The 15,979-nt window shown below is 43.7% G+C and overlaps 1 protein-coding gene and 1 long non-coding RNA gene across 3 annotated transcripts in view; one reads left to right on the forward strand and one right to left on the reverse strand.

The window, feature by feature from the left end:
* VIPAS39 (VPS33B interacting protein, apical-basolateral polarity regulator, spe-39 homolog) overlaps nucleotides 1-15,979 on the forward strand; it is a 23,747-nt gene continuing 7,768 nt past the window's right edge. Inside the window, exons 1-12 of one of the 2 annotated variants that reach the window (XM_080978689.1) lie at nucleotides 1-591; nucleotides 2,152-2,244; nucleotides 3,311-3,407; nucleotides 6,338-6,481; nucleotides 8,118-8,156; nucleotides 8,691-8,755; nucleotides 9,807-9,863; nucleotides 11,018-11,110; nucleotides 12,159-12,192; nucleotides 13,092-13,194; nucleotides 15,343-15,370; nucleotides 15,758-15,831. In XM_080978689.1, coding sequence (XP_080834815.1) covers nucleotides 2,152-2,244; nucleotides 3,311-3,407; nucleotides 6,338-6,481; nucleotides 8,118-8,156; nucleotides 8,691-8,755; nucleotides 9,807-9,863; nucleotides 11,018-11,110; nucleotides 12,159-12,192; nucleotides 13,092-13,194; nucleotides 15,343-15,370; nucleotides 15,758-15,831 — 827 coding nt within the window. In that variant the 5' untranslated portion in view covers nucleotides 1-591. The remainder of the gene's footprint in view (nucleotides 592-2,151; nucleotides 2,245-3,310; nucleotides 3,408-6,337; nucleotides 6,482-8,117; nucleotides 8,157-8,690; nucleotides 8,756-9,806; nucleotides 9,864-11,017; nucleotides 11,111-12,158; nucleotides 12,193-13,091; nucleotides 13,195-15,342; nucleotides 15,371-15,757; nucleotides 15,832-15,979) is intronic. The other variant, XM_080978688.1, reaches the window with a different exon arrangement.
* On the reverse strand, nucleotides 3,219-15,392 carry LOC308462558. Its single transcript, XR_013979208.1, has 4 exons — nucleotides 15,302-15,392; nucleotides 13,035-13,239; nucleotides 6,022-6,110; nucleotides 3,219-3,398 (listed from the first exon to the last, which is right to left on the reverse strand). It is a non-coding gene; the product is annotated as an uncharacterized lncRNA (long non-coding RNA).

Raw genomic sequence — 15,979 nt, forward strand, 5'->3', positions numbered from 1 at the left:
CTCCCTGCTTCTCCCTTGTCTGGGCCGGAGCCCTTTCACTCCTAAAGCCTAACGAAGCAGCACAGCCCCTTTCAAAAGAAGCGGCGCGTAAACGGAGGAGTTTTGCCTCCGCCCATGACCCGTAGTGACAGAAGCGGAGCGGGGGAGGAAGGAGAGCGAGAAAGGCTCGGCGCTGAGGGAAACCCGGCTTCCTGCCTGGGAAGCGCAGCACGAGCCTCTCCGGATGTAAAGCGCCGGCCTGAGAAACGCCGCCGCGCCGCGCTCTGTAGTCGAAACCGATGGCTGGGGAAGCAGCTGGAAAACTACCTCTCCCGTGATGCTTTTCGAAAGCAACCGCCTTTCTCTTTCCCTGCCTGAGGAGCCGAGGAACACGGCCCACAGAAGGGCGCAGGGCCCAGCGCCGAGCATGGACGGGGGACCTGCGTGGTGCTGATCGGATCCCTGCCCGGCTGGTCGTGGCTCCCCGTCCTGGCGGCCCTGCTCCTCCGAGGGTAGGCGGCTGTCTTCTCCCTCCGTCGCGGGAACGGGGTCTCGGGCGCTTCCTCTGGCGTGGGGCTTTCTGAGCGAGGAGGCGCAAGACCGGGTCCTGAGGCAAGTCATCGAGTGGAGATGCACCGGGCTCCTGCTTTCTTTCCTGCTTCGCCCCTTCCTGGCGCTTGGGCTTGGCCAGAAGAGGTCCCAGCCGGGTATCTCATGCCCACCCCCGCCAGCAACATTGGCTGCTGCTGTTTAGACGAGGTCACGAAGATGGACATCGGGATCTTCCGCCCCTGGGGACTCTGCAGCCTGAGGCAGTCGCCTCACCTTGCTTCATGGGTGGCCCGGCCCTGGTCACCCGTGTTGCTTGCTGCTGCCTTATATTCTAGCATAGGCGCCTCTCTCTCTAACCTTTCTCTCTCTCTCTCTCTCTCTCTCTCTCTCTCTCTTTCTCTCTAATGAGATTGTAGTCTAATATAGGCAGAGAAGCAAGTAATGGAGGAGACGCAATGAGAAGAAAGGTTGGGTGGAATGGACTTGCATGTTTCTTAACGTCATGTTGCAGTGGAAACCTATGGGGAGGATGGGGCTGCTGCCCCCCCAGCTGTGGAGGCCCAATCCCCAGTGCCAATGGGGCAGTGCCCCAGCAGCATCAGTCCGGCCTTAGACAGCTGCCAGCCTATTTGCCTTCTTATATTCAGTCCAGGGAGTGGCGCTTCCTGTCAGCTTCCTCCTCCTCATAGAACTGAGCAAGGAAGAGCAGGAGACGAAACTAGAATGGGATGGCTCTATCTCACGCTGATCTTGGCGTGACCTGCTGTTGGCCTCCTTGTCTTCTGCCTTGCCAGCTGCAATGGGCACCATTCACCATTCTCTCTCCCACTAAGTGGTGGGAAGTTAAGGCCAAATATCACAAATGCAGATTTGCTTGCAGATTTGTTCTGGCAGCAGGTGTAGAAGTGCCTCCTGTGTCATTTTGAGTGGTGTGTTTTTAAACATGCCATATTGGTCAGATCGATCAGTTGCTTAGTGAAAGACAATAAGCTTCAGAGTGAGCCAGTAAAAATAGATCAGCTATACCTTGAAACTGTACTGATTTCTAGCCATCCATGAATTTAGAGCTATTGTATGCAAATATTTGATTCAAGATTATTAAACTGTGGCATCAAGAAAACAAGTGTAGTGTCTCTGAGGTTACTCTTGATGTCAGTTTTGGCCACACTTCTATGGCTGGTAAATCCGCTTTGCTTTACTTAAAATTAACAGCACAAACTGAGGAGCACTTTTCAAGACACTTCCTAGGCAAAGTGCCACTGAGAACTTAACCAGACTTTAAAAAAATAAGCCTATAATTGAGCTGGTACCACCATTTCACAGTCTTTGGTTTTCCTTATCTGTTTGCTACATCCTTAGTTTATTTTGCATATTCCCTGATGATCAATGCATTTTTGAAAAAAACAAAACACAAGACCTACGGTGTGGGTCTCTCTGAGGAGCTTGAACAAATGTAGTTGTATTGTAGGACTTGGCTGTAGACAATGGATTATGTGATGTGCTTTGGGTGGAAACTGGAAGCATATAGATATGGGTCATGGATAGTGAGGTGGTCAGGGATTATTTCTTAATTAACCAAAGGTAATATATATGCAGTAAAGAAAAAAGTCTTATTTTCAGATGAACAGAATAAAGGTTGATGAGGAAGAATACTGGCACAGTTCCAAGTGTAAAGCATTTACGTTTGATGATGAAGATGATGAGCTCTTTCAGGTACAGTTCCTAGTCAGAACAAACTGAGAATGCACTATGCAGTGTCTCCTTGCCTGAAATGTTAAGGGAAACAGAAATCTGCATATAGTGTAGTCTTTTTTAAATTATTTTAATGGATATCTTTCCATTGAAGGAATTAAGAAAGTAAAATTGAGGAATTGCTAAACAGTGGTACCTCGGGTTACGTTACCTTTGGGAAACGTAATTTTGAGTTACGGACGCAGCAAACCCAGAGGTATATACTTCTGGGTTTCGCCGCATGCACAGAAGCGGCGCCTCCGCATACGAACTTTTCAGGGTAAGTATGGACCCTGGGACGAATTAAGTTCGTATCCGGAGAGTGCACTGTATTTATATGAGCAGGAAGCATCATGTATGATTGAATGTGTGCACTTCACAAGATATGTGGCACAGAACTGGGATTCCTGATCATCTCATTCTTCATTCATTAGCAGAACACATTTCTAGCCCTTGTGGTTGTGAAGATGTGCTTGAAAGTGAGCTTGCATCTGCAGGTTCAGAAATTTGGTATCATGCAAAAGCATCTTTCCCTACATCATAGCCTCCAATAGTCCTTACTCCAGATATATATTTTAGTCCTTTCTTGCCACTTCATTTTTTCAAAAATCTATTTTCCCGCTACTAAATTGTTCCCTGCCAAACCATTTTAATGTCTTATAAAAGTTGAGAAATGGGTACCCAATAAAACAATGTTATAGTGCTGCAGGGCAAATATGCATTATTTTAAATGAGGTGTGAACATGGCTTGTAACGTTCTTTCACAATTTGCATCTGGTACATAAGGATTTGTCTGACTTTTTGTGGGTGGCATGTATCTATATCACTTTTATCTATATTTTGAAATGAATATTTTAGATTTTTAAAACTATTTAGAGATCTTTTGTTGAGTAAGTGGTATATAAATTTTGATGGATAAATAAATTCAGTTTGTGCACAAACATAGAATACATCTGTTCTTGGGATACCGGTTCTTTAGAATGAAAGTGTACAGTCTATCTGGATGGAATAGGGCTTGCCTTCATTTTCACTTTGGTTTTGTTCATAGCTGAAGGAGTCGAAACGAACAGTGAACAGCCTCCGAGATATTGTAGATGATGACGATGATCTTGAGAAGTTCAGCTGGAGTGGGGAGCCTGTGGGCAGTAAGTGGAGCAGAATGTTTTTGCATCTATCACCCATTCTTTCTTTTGTTTTTTTTTAAATGATATTTATTGAAAATTTTAAAATTACAAAAGAGAACAAAAAAGAAAAAAAGAAAGAAAAAACAAAGAAAAGACAAACCACAGTCAAACAATACAGATTAATAAAAATCAAAATCAAAAAATAACACGACACAATTAAAAAACAAAAATATACCACAAACATTTAAAAACAAATCCAGTATTCTCATATCTTTAACTGTCATTACCTTCTTTCTTTGACCTCCTCCTCCTCCCTTTTTTTGTATCCTGATTATTAATTGTCACAGGAAATCCTTTCCATATTTCATAATATTCTGTCATTACTTTACCTTAATCTATTTTAATCTTATCTTACTATGAAAACCTTAAAACTTAAAACTTAAATCTTATTTTTACCAATTTCTCATAACCATAATATTCTTACATAATTCTTTAAACATTTTTGCTAAAGCCAAATAATTTCGTTCCAACATTTTTCTAACATTCATCAATTTTATAAAACAATCATAATAAAAGAAATAACAATCCAATCTTCATCCAGCGTCTCTTCCTCCTGGACCCGGGTTTTGTCAGTCCTTTCTATCCCATCAATCTAGCGCATTAACCTGGTAACCTTATGTCCGAGGCCCTTAAGTCTCTTCCATGTCCCTTCCGCAGCTCTTCTTCATATTTATAGCTATATTTTCCTTTATCTCCTACTTCTTTCACTCTTGGGAACTCCAGCTTAACAATGCTTTTGACCCTTCTCGACAAATCAGCCCCTTTTCCATAGTCCTCACAAAGCTCCATGTGGTATTTAAGAACATGTTTCAAAGACCCTCCAAAATTGAGAGCCCCCACAACCCCAAACATCTCACGGCCCATTGCCAGACTCGAAAAGTCCAAACCTCCCTGCATAGGGGGGTCTATCCAACCCCCCATTTCCAAACCAAACCAAACTTTATCTTTCCAAATCTGGCTTTTTCCAAGTTCATTTGTCAAATCCAAGAATTCATGTTCCTGCTGGGCCGCAGCTCCCTCCATCCCTGGCGCCCAAGATTCAGCAACATCCTCTTCCCTCATCTGTTCTGTCAGGGCACACTCCTGATCTAATTCCTGGGTGGGCTCTATATAATATCCCACTGCCTGTCCAAAATTTCTAATCGCATCAGTCATAAAATCCGTCTTCTCATGTAGCTGTTCCAGTAGGGCACTTGTTTTACAGAAAGCACTCAACAGAGCTTCTGAATACATTGTCCTGCAAGGTCAGAAGTCTATTCCCACGATCGTAATCTGTAACAGCTGCGAGCTTCCCGATTCAAAATTGGTTACAGTTTCACAGGCTCCCTCTAGGGGAAAAACTTCTGCTTGTTCTTTTCTTTTAAAAACAAATCTAACAACAAAGTTTCCTTTTTCAGATATTTTGTCAATATTTGTTCCTTTAAAATGCGAAGGGGAACAATGGAATCACTATGTATCTCTTCCTTTAGCTATCTGTCAAAAACGTTTGTCTCTGGTCAATGAGCTTCAAAGAACGTCAGTCCTGACACCCTGCTCCAGGATCAAGACGGTGGAAAGTTACTTTACTTTACACTCACTTCTGCAGGTTTAAACAGTCCAGAAAAAATCCCCCCTCTTCTCCTGCTTCTGAAGGGGGTTCCACAATTTTAAATGATGAAAGTTAATCCTTTAGAAGCGATTTTCAGAACTTTAGTTTGCTGTGTCTTGCTTTAATCTATCTACAAAGAAACGGAAGGCTGACTTCCTGTTTAGACCTTCCCGCTTCAGTGCCAAATTAAATTAAACTTTTAAGTCCAGTTTTCCTTTCTGCTCGCAAATCCTTATTTAGAGTCCAATTGTCCGAAACTTAAGTACTCACGGGTGGTTGTTTTAAAAGCCAAATTGTCCCAGGAAAAAGGCAGTGCTCTCCGGCAACGGCTGTGCGGCTTCGCTCCACGGAAGAAGCAGTTGACTCTCAGCACCGCGCCACTTCCCCCTCTTCGCTCTGGAGCCCGTTAGTGGGTTCCTTTGCGGGTTGGGGGGTGTGCTAAAGGTGCCCGCCGAGTCCCATGGTCACAGGCTTCATCCGCCTGTGATTTTTGAATGGGTCCCCGCTTCGCCGTAGCGGAAAAGACCCGATTCCCGTGGAGCTGGTCCCTCCAGTTCAGAGGGAATCTGCCATTGCCAATGGCGCCACCCCGGAAGTCCTATCACCCATTCTTTGAATCTGAATTTGATTATTGCTGTCCTCTGACAAGAAAAATCTCATTAGAGCTACAGTCGTTGGAGCTACACCTACTAGGAAATATGGCCTACTGAGGTTTAGTGTGCTTAACGTTGAGCAGGAAAAGTGTCTAATGGTTTCATACATTATCACAATTGTTTATTTTGCCTATTGTGTGCTTGAATTGCCTCTACCCGTTTCTGATAAGTGGAAAGTGTGCAAACAAGAACAAACAGATGCAGGGAGTAAAATGACTGCTTCTTTCAAAAACAAGTAGATTGATGGTATATTGGGGGGGGGGGGAGAGAATCCAAACCATGGTGTGTTTTATGAAAACTCGGCTTGTTCCTTCACTCATTCTTCACTACTTACCCCAAATCCTGAGTGCATCATTCCTATGAGCCTCCCTATCAAAGAATTTCCCATGAAGGTAGTTTGTGCTTTGAATATTCCTGATTTTCCTCTGTTTTCCAAGAAAGAGAGTTTTTTAAATATCAAGGGTAGTTTAAGAGTTAAATGTCTTGCATGAGGTGATGATTTTGAAAAGCAATACATGAGAGCTAGGCCCAAAATCATGTATTTCAGAATCAATAACCCTTCTCTGCTCTAGAATTTTAAAGGCCTCATCTTATGCTTGCTAGAGAATTTACTCAGATTGTGTTCTTTTTTTCTCTCTCTCTCTCCATAGGCATTTCCTGGTCAATCAAGGAGACCGCCTCCAGCAGCAACAATACTGCTGAGGGAAAAGACTTGGGTGGGCAAAGAGGCTCTTCTTCATACGGAGCATTTCCCAAGCAAGCCTCTTCTTACTCACTGAGCAGCTTTTTCAAAGGTAGGACCTTTATTGGGACTTAGAATCACAGAATTGTAGAATTGGAAAGTACTGTATTTTTCGCTCTATAACACGCTCCCAACCATAACACGCACATAGTTTTTAGAGGAGGAAAACAAGAAAAAAAAATTCTAAACGAAACAGTGGATGTATGATTTTTGTGGTTCATGCTGTGGCCACAGACATGTGATCTGACGGTGAGTTTGGGGTAGCCCAATGCAAAAATCCTGAGGATCCATGTGGATCCGTGCTTTGTAACCACGTTTTTGCACCACTGCGGCCCCAGGCAACAGTGGGTGCATGATTTTTTTGGTGCAAGCTGTAGCCATGGACATGCTATGTGATCTGATGGTGAATTTGGGGTGACCCAGTGCAAAAATCCTGAGGATCCGTGTGGATCCGTGCTTTGTAACCATGTTTTAAGTGGAGAGGGAAGGAAAAGCACTCAGGGGACAAGGAACATGTGTGGGGTGGGTGGAGAAGGATGCTGTTAATAATGCAGAAGTGGGGTATAAGAGAAGGCTCTTATAAGAGGAGTGGGGAGGAGAGAGAGACAGAGAGCCTGCTTGAAAAAACTTTGCTGTTATTTAGCGAGTGGGGAGGAGAGAGAGACAGAGAGCCTGCTTGAAAAATCTTTGCTGCTATTTAGCGAGTGGGGAGGAGAGAGAGACAGAGAGCCTGCTTGAAAAATCTTTGCTGTTATTTAGCGAGTGGGGAGGAAAGAGAGACAGAGAGCCTGCTTGAAAAATCTTTGCTGTTATTTAGCGAGTGGAGAGGAGAGAGGGACAGAGAGCCTGCTTGCTTTAAAGGAGCCAACCGGACAGGAGCTGCTTACACTCGTGTAAGCGGCTCCTTTCCTCTCCCGCTTTGCTCCTTTAAAGCAAGCAGGCTCTCTGTCTCTCTCTCCTCCTCACTCAGCGGCTCTTCTCCTGCTTTGCTGTTTCAAAGCGAGCCACGGAGGAGGGAAAGAAGGGGAACCATGGATCCTCTGCTCACGACCGCAGCAGATCCCCCCGCCATCCGTAGGCATTCGCTCCATAAAACGCACAGACATTTCCCCTTACTTTCTAGGAGGAAAAAAGTGAGTGTTATGGTGCAAAAAATACGGTACCCTGCAAGTTTTCTAGTTCAGCCCCCCACAATGCAGGAATCTCAACTAAAGCATCCATGACAGATGACCATCCATCTGCTTAAAAGTGTCCAAGGAAGGAGAGATCACTAGCTGCCGAGAGAGTCCATTCCACTGTTGAATAGCTCTTACCATCAGAAAGTTCTTCCTGATATTTAGTTGGAATCTCCTTTCTTGTAACTTGAATTCATTGGTTCAGGTCGTACCCTCCGGAGCAGGAGGAAACAAGCTTGCTCCATCTTCCATGTGACAGCCCTTGAGTTATTTGAAGATGGCTACCATATCCCAGGCTAAACATACCCAACTCAACCATTCCTCATAAGGCTTGGTTTCTAGACCCTTAATAAGCTTGGTCGCCCTCCTCTGCATATGATCCAGCTTGTCAATATCCTTCTTAATTTGGACTCCCAGAACTGGACACAGTATTCCTAGGTGTGTAATGGGTTTTCAGTGTGAGGTGATAAATCTAGCTTTCTTAAGCTTTTCTTACTTGCTCTTTCTTTTCAGGAAGAAACAAACATGGGAGCTTTCAGTCACTTTCAGATGGTAAGAATCTAGATCTTTGTCCCCAGATTGCTTGAATGGTTGGCTTCTCCTTGCACAGCAGTGGAAATTGGCTCCACTTTCTCCATTTCCCTGGCTAAAATTCTGACCACCTCTCTCCTTGAGTACTGCAAGCTGCTTCTTTCTGGCTTTCCCTTCCCACCACAGTACTTCCATATCTATTCAGAGCCCTACTTCCCAAACAGAATATATGGGAAGGTAGCTAACAGAGAGTAGCATCAGAGATCATTATATAACTGTACCCTTGAAGCTGGCACTCCTTGCTCCCTTTTGGCTTTTAGAAAGAAGGTGATAAGTTGTGTTTGTTGCGGTTTAGTCATCCAGGATTTTCTTTCTAATGTTTTTACAACTTCTGGTTGTAACTGGTGCTGTTTTATTGTGACTTCATAATTTTGATGGTGCTTCTGTTTCAAATGCAGTGTTTTTGAGCTACTTGGTGGACCAAAATGACATGGAAAGGAGGGCTCTAAATTGTGTGGGTTTTTTATTTAAAAAATGCTGTCGTTCTCTCTTCAGCTCTTACAGACACAGGATTTAAAAGTTACGCCCCAGAACTGCGCAGACCAAAAGCAGACTACAAGGTAGGTATATTTTTGGAAGCCTAGATTCAGGACAACATTAAGGGGCGAAAGGGTTTGAAGCTGCAAACACTCCTCTTCTTCCCCCAAGGGCTGTCTTCTGGATGCTCACTCCACAGAGACTAGGGCTGTGATGCTGTGCATGCTTATTTGAGTGTAAGCCTCATTGAACATACTTGGATGATGTCAGGAGGTTTACAGCACAATCCTGTGCATGTTCCATTCTGTTCAAGTGGGACTTGCCCCCAGGTACTTGTTCACAGAATTGCTGTCTTAGAAGTTCTTTACCTTTAATAAGCAAGGAAAGTCTCTCTAGTGGGTGGAAAAGGAAAGTGGGGAACCATGCTCCTGTGTTGTCCCTTTTCTGGAAACTGCCATCATAACAGTGTATTAATTTTGTCCATTTAAATAATGGATAGCAAATTTCACTGAACATGTTGGCATCAGGGACGGCTAATGTGTAGTGGGCATCAACCTTTATTTTTTTACATTTATATTCTGCCTTTCATCCAGCCTGGAACCCAGGGTAGGTTACATGTGGTTTCCAGGCAGTCTCTGCACTGATCAGACCCAAACCTACTTCGCTTCTGCAGGGTGGTAGCCTCATGGGGCCTTCAGACCATACCCAGGGACCATGCAGCTCTTCAACTTTCTTTCACTGTCAGTGACCAGTGGCAAAATCTGGCATGATACACATTCAATTTTAAGCCAATCCTAATGCATGGCAGACTGTATGCACCCCCCGCAGGCTTGCAGTCCTTTACTTGCAGAACATCTTAAATATGTCATCCCTCCCACAAAGCTGTCTTCACAGGCTGTGGCTGCTTTTATTGTGCTGTGTTCCAGACCTGTCTTGGGTGCTTTTGCGTGCAATACTAGTTGCAAATGACTCTCCTATGAGTCATTTGATGGGATGCAAGCAATGTTACTTCTCGCACCCCACTGTTGGGGTATCTTAATCATACCTATAAGACGAAGGAGTTTGTCCGAATCTGTGCTTCTCAAAATATTTTGAGTGTTAAAGGCATCATGGTTTTGTTTTGTTACATTTCAGGATTACAGCAGTGACTGGAGCCCTAAAGACACAGTAAGACGGCTGCAGAGAGGCAAGGTGAGACTCTTCTTCCCTGCTTCTGAAAGGGCCAGCCTTTGAATTTTTGGGTGGTGCCTCCCATGCATATCCATTTCTTCTGCTCATGCATGTCAATGCTGGAGATGTGGCTGTTGGTGGCTTTTCAGAGTTCTCTGTCTGAAAAGGAGGAGTTGAGGTCCTGCAAATGTCAGGAATGCCAGGGGATTATAGCAGAGGTAGCAGACTCTGCTCCACAATTGAAGCATGTCAAAAAAGGCAAGGAATAATATGTTATTTCACTGACAGCTTTGGAGCAGGTATCACGAGAAAGCATCCATAGATCTGGTGCAGGGCTCTTTATGCTTTCTGTTGGTAGATCAAAGGGGAAATAAGTTATTTTTGGTGAATATAGAGGTAATACACAAGCTGCTCCTGGCTGCTTGAGAACTGGCGATGAGCTGATATGCCACACAACATCTGTGTTTAGGAAACCTTTCTGTAACCTTTAGAAAGTGAATTCTCATCAGCTCATCAGTTTCTGCTTAGTTTATCAGCTCTGTAGATTTAGATCAGGGGTAGTCAATCTTTTTATACCTACTGCCCACTAATGCATCTTTCTTGATGGTTAAATTTCCTTACCGCCCACCAGTGCCCAATGGAAGGAGGATTCAGCTTGTGTTATAGAACCCCCTACCACCCACCTAGAATCCTGAAACACCCACTAGTGGGCAGTAGGGACCAGGTTGACAAGCCCTGATTTAGACAGTGGGTTCCTAGCAAATATTTTGCGTAGTGATCTAAGACCTGCAGTTGGGATAGAATGACCAAAATTATTTTTCTGAAAGAGGATTCCTGTTGTACAAATCCCCAATAAGGACTACATCCCAGTGTGTGACTGCTCACATTGCAAATTCATGGACGGAGAAGCACATGATAAGCTGTCTGTCTTGATGGCTCAGAATAATTTTAATTGTGCCAAGACTACCACTCTGGCAACAAAGGCTTCCATTGGTGTGTCTTGGCTCCTGAACCGCATGGAGAACAAATGACACATACAAATGATAACCAAGTGCAGCTCCACTTCTTAGGAGTTTTATAATGAGCCACCTGTGTAGCTCCCTGTGTGAAGCCGGCCTCCACTCAGATAATCCAGGTTCCTTGCTAATCCTTCCATTATTGTTATTCCGTTCTAGATCTGCTCACTGGAGAGGTTTCACTCCCTACAGGACAAGCTGCAGCTACTGGATGAAGCTGTTGCAGTGCATGATGGGAATGTCATTACAGCTGTAAGTGCTGTGATCTTACAACGTAGGGCAGAACAGAATGGGGGATACATGGTACAGCCTAATATGATCCCATTAACTTCTGGTTCTGTGGCCATTTGCATCTGAATGTGGGGTGTTTTACAATAAGTTTTCATATATTGGTTCTAATTCACTAGAATTGAGTTTTAGATACTGGTTTCGTTGATTGGAAATATTAGGTTGCATTTTAGGAGACAAGGCATTTCCTCAATTTCCCTTGCCTCCAAGGATATGAGGTATAAATGAACCTTATGAAGCTCTTTGAATATTTTCCCTGAAATGTCCCAAGGTCCAGATGCCATGTAAATGTTTAGGTTTCTATCGCAGCAGAAAAACGCAAGTGTGCTTTTTCATATACAAGGTTCCACTATAAGTGACCTCCCAGTTAGGTTAATGAGATGGGAAAGATTATTTCCTGACACCTTTGAGAACTTCTGCCTGGCTAGTTGATTCTCCTGGGTTTTGTAGGCCACTGGCTTTACCATCCATATGAAATCAGTTTCTCTCCAGTTCTAGGCAGATACCACAAATCAAAACATATTTTTTGTGAATCTAACTATTTGAATTCCTGCATTGCAGGAGTAGGTGACCCCCTGGGTCCCTTCCAACTCTAGAATTTGATAATTATATGAACTGCACTGTGACTGTAATAAAATGTGAATTTTAGTAAATCTCACTTGATCTAACCATCGTCCACAAAAACCTACCTGAGATATTGTAGCATTTCCTAAAAGTGCCAAATCTTTGTTACATGCCTAGAAACTATTTTTTATTTGTATGTTTGTCAGTCTTTGTGAAGTTGTTTTCCTGACACCATTAGAATGAAGGGCATATTTCATTGACACCTATCTCGTGCTCCATTTCCCCAGAGGCAACTACCCTACTACTTAAATATAAAGCAGATTAGTATAAAGTACAGCCAGAACCAGAGAGACTTCCAGCTGTTGCATCTGCTTCCTAAGCAACCATTTCCAGTTATGCCTCAGGATTGTGGCAGAAAATAAGCACCTTGTTGTCCATTTTCTTTCAGATCCTAATATTTCTGAAGAGAACCTTGAAGAAAGGTATGTGTGCCTGAAAGGTGGCTAGACCCAGTGCCAGGGAGCCAGGGCAGATTGGCTGCCTTTCCAGACCATTAAGATTACTACTTTTTTTTTTTTTTTTTTTTTTGCCTCCTTATCACAGCATTTGTGTTCATCATAATTTTAGTGCCAACAACTAGAAGGAGATAGCTTTGCTTGGAGTGGGAGGGGAACAGCCTTGCTGCAGAGGTTGACTATAGCTGCACTTTGCTAAGCATGGAGAGATTGGGGGATGAGGAATGTTGTCACTCATCAGAGATCTGATGAGTACCATTTGTGCATCACATTCTAGACCAGGCTTCCTCAGCCTCGGCCCCCCAGATGTTTTTGGCCTACAACTCCCATGATCTCTAGATAGCAGGACCAGTGGTCAGGGATGATGGGAATTGTAGTCTCAAAACATCTGGAGGGCCGAGGATGAGGAAGCCTGTTCTAGACAGCATTATTGCAGCTGACGTATTGGGAGGGAGTGACGGATGCAGAAGGAGCTGCACTTCCTCTGTGGCAATATTTTGCCTTTTGGATGATGGGAAAATGCAATTTATTCACCATGGAAATGGTGCCTTGACACAGACATTTGGGATCCAAGTCAGCCATTGAGTTGACAAAAGCTGCCTCAGGTGACTGATTAGCACTGACATTTGGATTCAGTGTCCAAAATCAATAACTTGATTAATCCAAGATGGCCCCAGTTTAGGCTTTCACCTGTTCTGACAAACTATATGATGACAATTGTGTGCATCCCAGACCATTAGCCATCTTTATTATTGGAAATGAAATCTATTAAGATAAAAGAAAGTGCTCTGCCATCTTCCTGCTAGTACCTGATGTCAATGAGATTGATTCACTCCTGATCAAGCACTTCTTGTCTGTTCATCCAGAAATCCTGTTCAGAGAGCTGGAGCTGCGGCAGGTGGCCTTGCGCCATTTAATACACTTTCTCAAGGAAACCGGGGACCAAAAACTTCTCCTGGACCTGCTGAGGTAAGATCCCACTGGAGCAATTCTTGTTTTGCAGGGCAGTTTTACCTGCCAAGTAATATGTATAAAAATGCATATGCTAGAGTCAAGTATATGTAAAAACTCTTATATCAATGAAAATAAGATACAATGATGCATTATATTCAGAGCAGTTGTTTTGCAAGAATGTGTATATTGGGGGTATTTGGGGCAAAAATAGAAAATTTGTATATTAGCAGAAATTCACAGTCAAATGCTGATTAATTTTCGGAGGACTTCCGGGTTGGCGCCATCGCCGAATGGCGGACTCCCTCCGAGCTCCGGAGGGAGTCTGCTCGGCAGGGGCTGGGTCCTACCGCGCCGGCGACGCGGGGACCCTTAAAAACCATGGGCACGGAGTCCGTGGACATGGGTGACTCGGCTTGCACCATTAGCGCCCTCCCGACTCGTGAAGGAGCCTTTTTAAAGGCTTCGGATCGGGTGCCGGGGAGCGGCGTGGTGCTTTGAGTCTTCTGCTTTCCCTGCCGAGCGCAGCCGCATGCCATTCGACGGAGAGCGCTGACTTCTTCCATTGAAAATTTGGACTATTAACAACAACCCGTGAGTAATTGGGAAACCGGGTTCAAAATTTCGGATTTGGCACGAGCGGGGGCGATTTAAAAAGGAAGTCAATCCCCCCCCCTACTGTAAGCATTCCAAAACAAGGACTGGGTAACCAAGGTCCAAAGGGAAGTATACTCCTGATAAAAATCATTAATTTCACGATGGGAAATTATAAGAACTGTGCTGGAGGAGAAGAGTGGAGGGTGAGAAGAAAAATGCAACCCCCCCCTGGGAACCGGGGCGATTCGCGGAGCCTGGTGAAGAGAGACGGAGACTTTGGCAGCTGTCAAAGTAGCTGTCAAAGCTGGAGAATATAAAGAGGACTTTGTTATGAGGACTTTGCTGGTTAATTTTGTTACAATTTGCTATAATATGGATAATATGGATATAAACTGTTGGAAAATAAGCAACAATTTGACTTTTGGATTAGAGGATACAAAGTTATTACAATCCCCCTAGAGGGGTTTCGGGACATTACAAGAACGGTCGTAAGTGGAAAAATACTCTGGGATTCGCACAGGACTTGTTATCTTCTGGGAAAGCTGCAAAACTGAAATAGTATTTTGTCTACAGAGGTATTTACATTAAAGGAGACAATAGAATTTTCTATTGAAGAAAGGAAGGGACTGGACGTAAGTTTTTGTTCCTGAATAACAAACCTCTGTAGAGATACCAGATTTCTGAATTAGAAAGTTTTAGCAGCTGAACAGGACAAGAAACCTGAGAAAGTGAGGAATAAGAAGAACAAAGGACTGATTACGACACGGAAAGAACAACGGGAGGAGTGGTAAAGATCAAGGAAATTAAAGGCCTTTGTTAGATTGGACACTTGAAGTTAAATATTATTAAAATTAATAAATTAAAAGAAAACCGGCAAGATGGAATCGGGGAGAAATCTGGTCATGAATTGAGACTTCCAAGCTGATAATGTATAGACTGATGGACATGGGGAATTCAAACCGGGGAAGGGGGGGGGAGATTTGGAATCCAAAGGCTGTGTAACCATCTTTTGAATTTTTCTATATCTCTTATTTTCTATTTCTTTACATAACTTACGCATGTCATTTTATTTTGATTGGACGTGTTTAAAAAAAAGGGAATTCGTGGAAGGAACTGGGGTGGATCTTGGGGAAAATCTTTTTTCTTCTCTTGTTAATGATGTGGGACGGTGGTAAGATTTGTACAATTCAATTTGGATAGTGGGTTAAACAAATTAAGCTTCAAATTGGGAGTGAGAGCTTGTAGAACCAAATTAAGGAAAGGGGAATACAGTCGGGGGGGGAGGGGGGGAGTCCCAGAAAGTAGGCAATGAAAGTAAGGTTTTTAAATATCTTTTTTTTTCTTTTTCTTTTTTCTTTGTATTTCTATATTTTTGGAAACTTTAATAAATATGATTTAAAAAAACAAAAACAAATGCTGATTAATTTTCACGAGGACTTTAAAAAAATCACAAACTAATTTGAAAATCTGGGGAACTGAATTTTAAGAATGGAAGAATGAGAAACTGAAATGGAGAGATTTGCCCAACCTTAGTGCTTAGCAGGACTGATGCTTGTTTTTCCTCTGCAGGTTCCTGGACAGGACAGAGGAGGTTGCAGTGAGTATCCATAATGCCCTGGCTCACTTCTTATTTGTAGGAAACAAGGATGTCCTGAGACATCCACTCAGGGCCGGCCCCAGCAGACTGAAGCAGCTGCCTCAGGTGGCAGAATCCCATAGGGTGGCACCCCCACAAGCATTCCTGCTGCTGCCAGGGTTGCAGGATGGCTTCTGGTGGGATCTTGCCAGAAGCCACAGCCACATAACCCCAGTAAGCAAGGCTTCAGCTGCAGGGAGGCGGCAACACCTTCCCATTGCACCTTAGTTGGCAAAACAGGACAGGCCACCCCTGCATCCATTCAATATATATGTACTCTGCACATCCCACTAGTTTAAGTCAACCCCTCTTGAGCTTGCCGTGTGTGTCTGTTCCTGCCTTCTCCAGTTGACACAGTACCGTGAGCACCTGATGATCCAGGATGTGGAGAAACGAAAGGAGTTTCTGAAAGGTTGCGTTGGGTAAGTAGGTTATACAGACATTCGTTTTTATAGGATGAAATCAGTTTGAGCCCTAGACGTGAGGTGATTGCCAGTAAGCAGAATGGCTTTACTGTTCCCGCAAACCAGGAAGGGAAAGAGCAATGAAGAAAAGCTTTAAAATTCAGAA

This window comes from Podarcis pityusensis (assembly GCF_964106645.2).
Source record: "Podarcis pityusensis genome assembly, chromosome: 1".
Lineage (NCBI taxonomy): Eukaryota > Metazoa > Chordata > Lepidosauria > Squamata > Lacertidae > Podarcis > Podarcis pityusensis.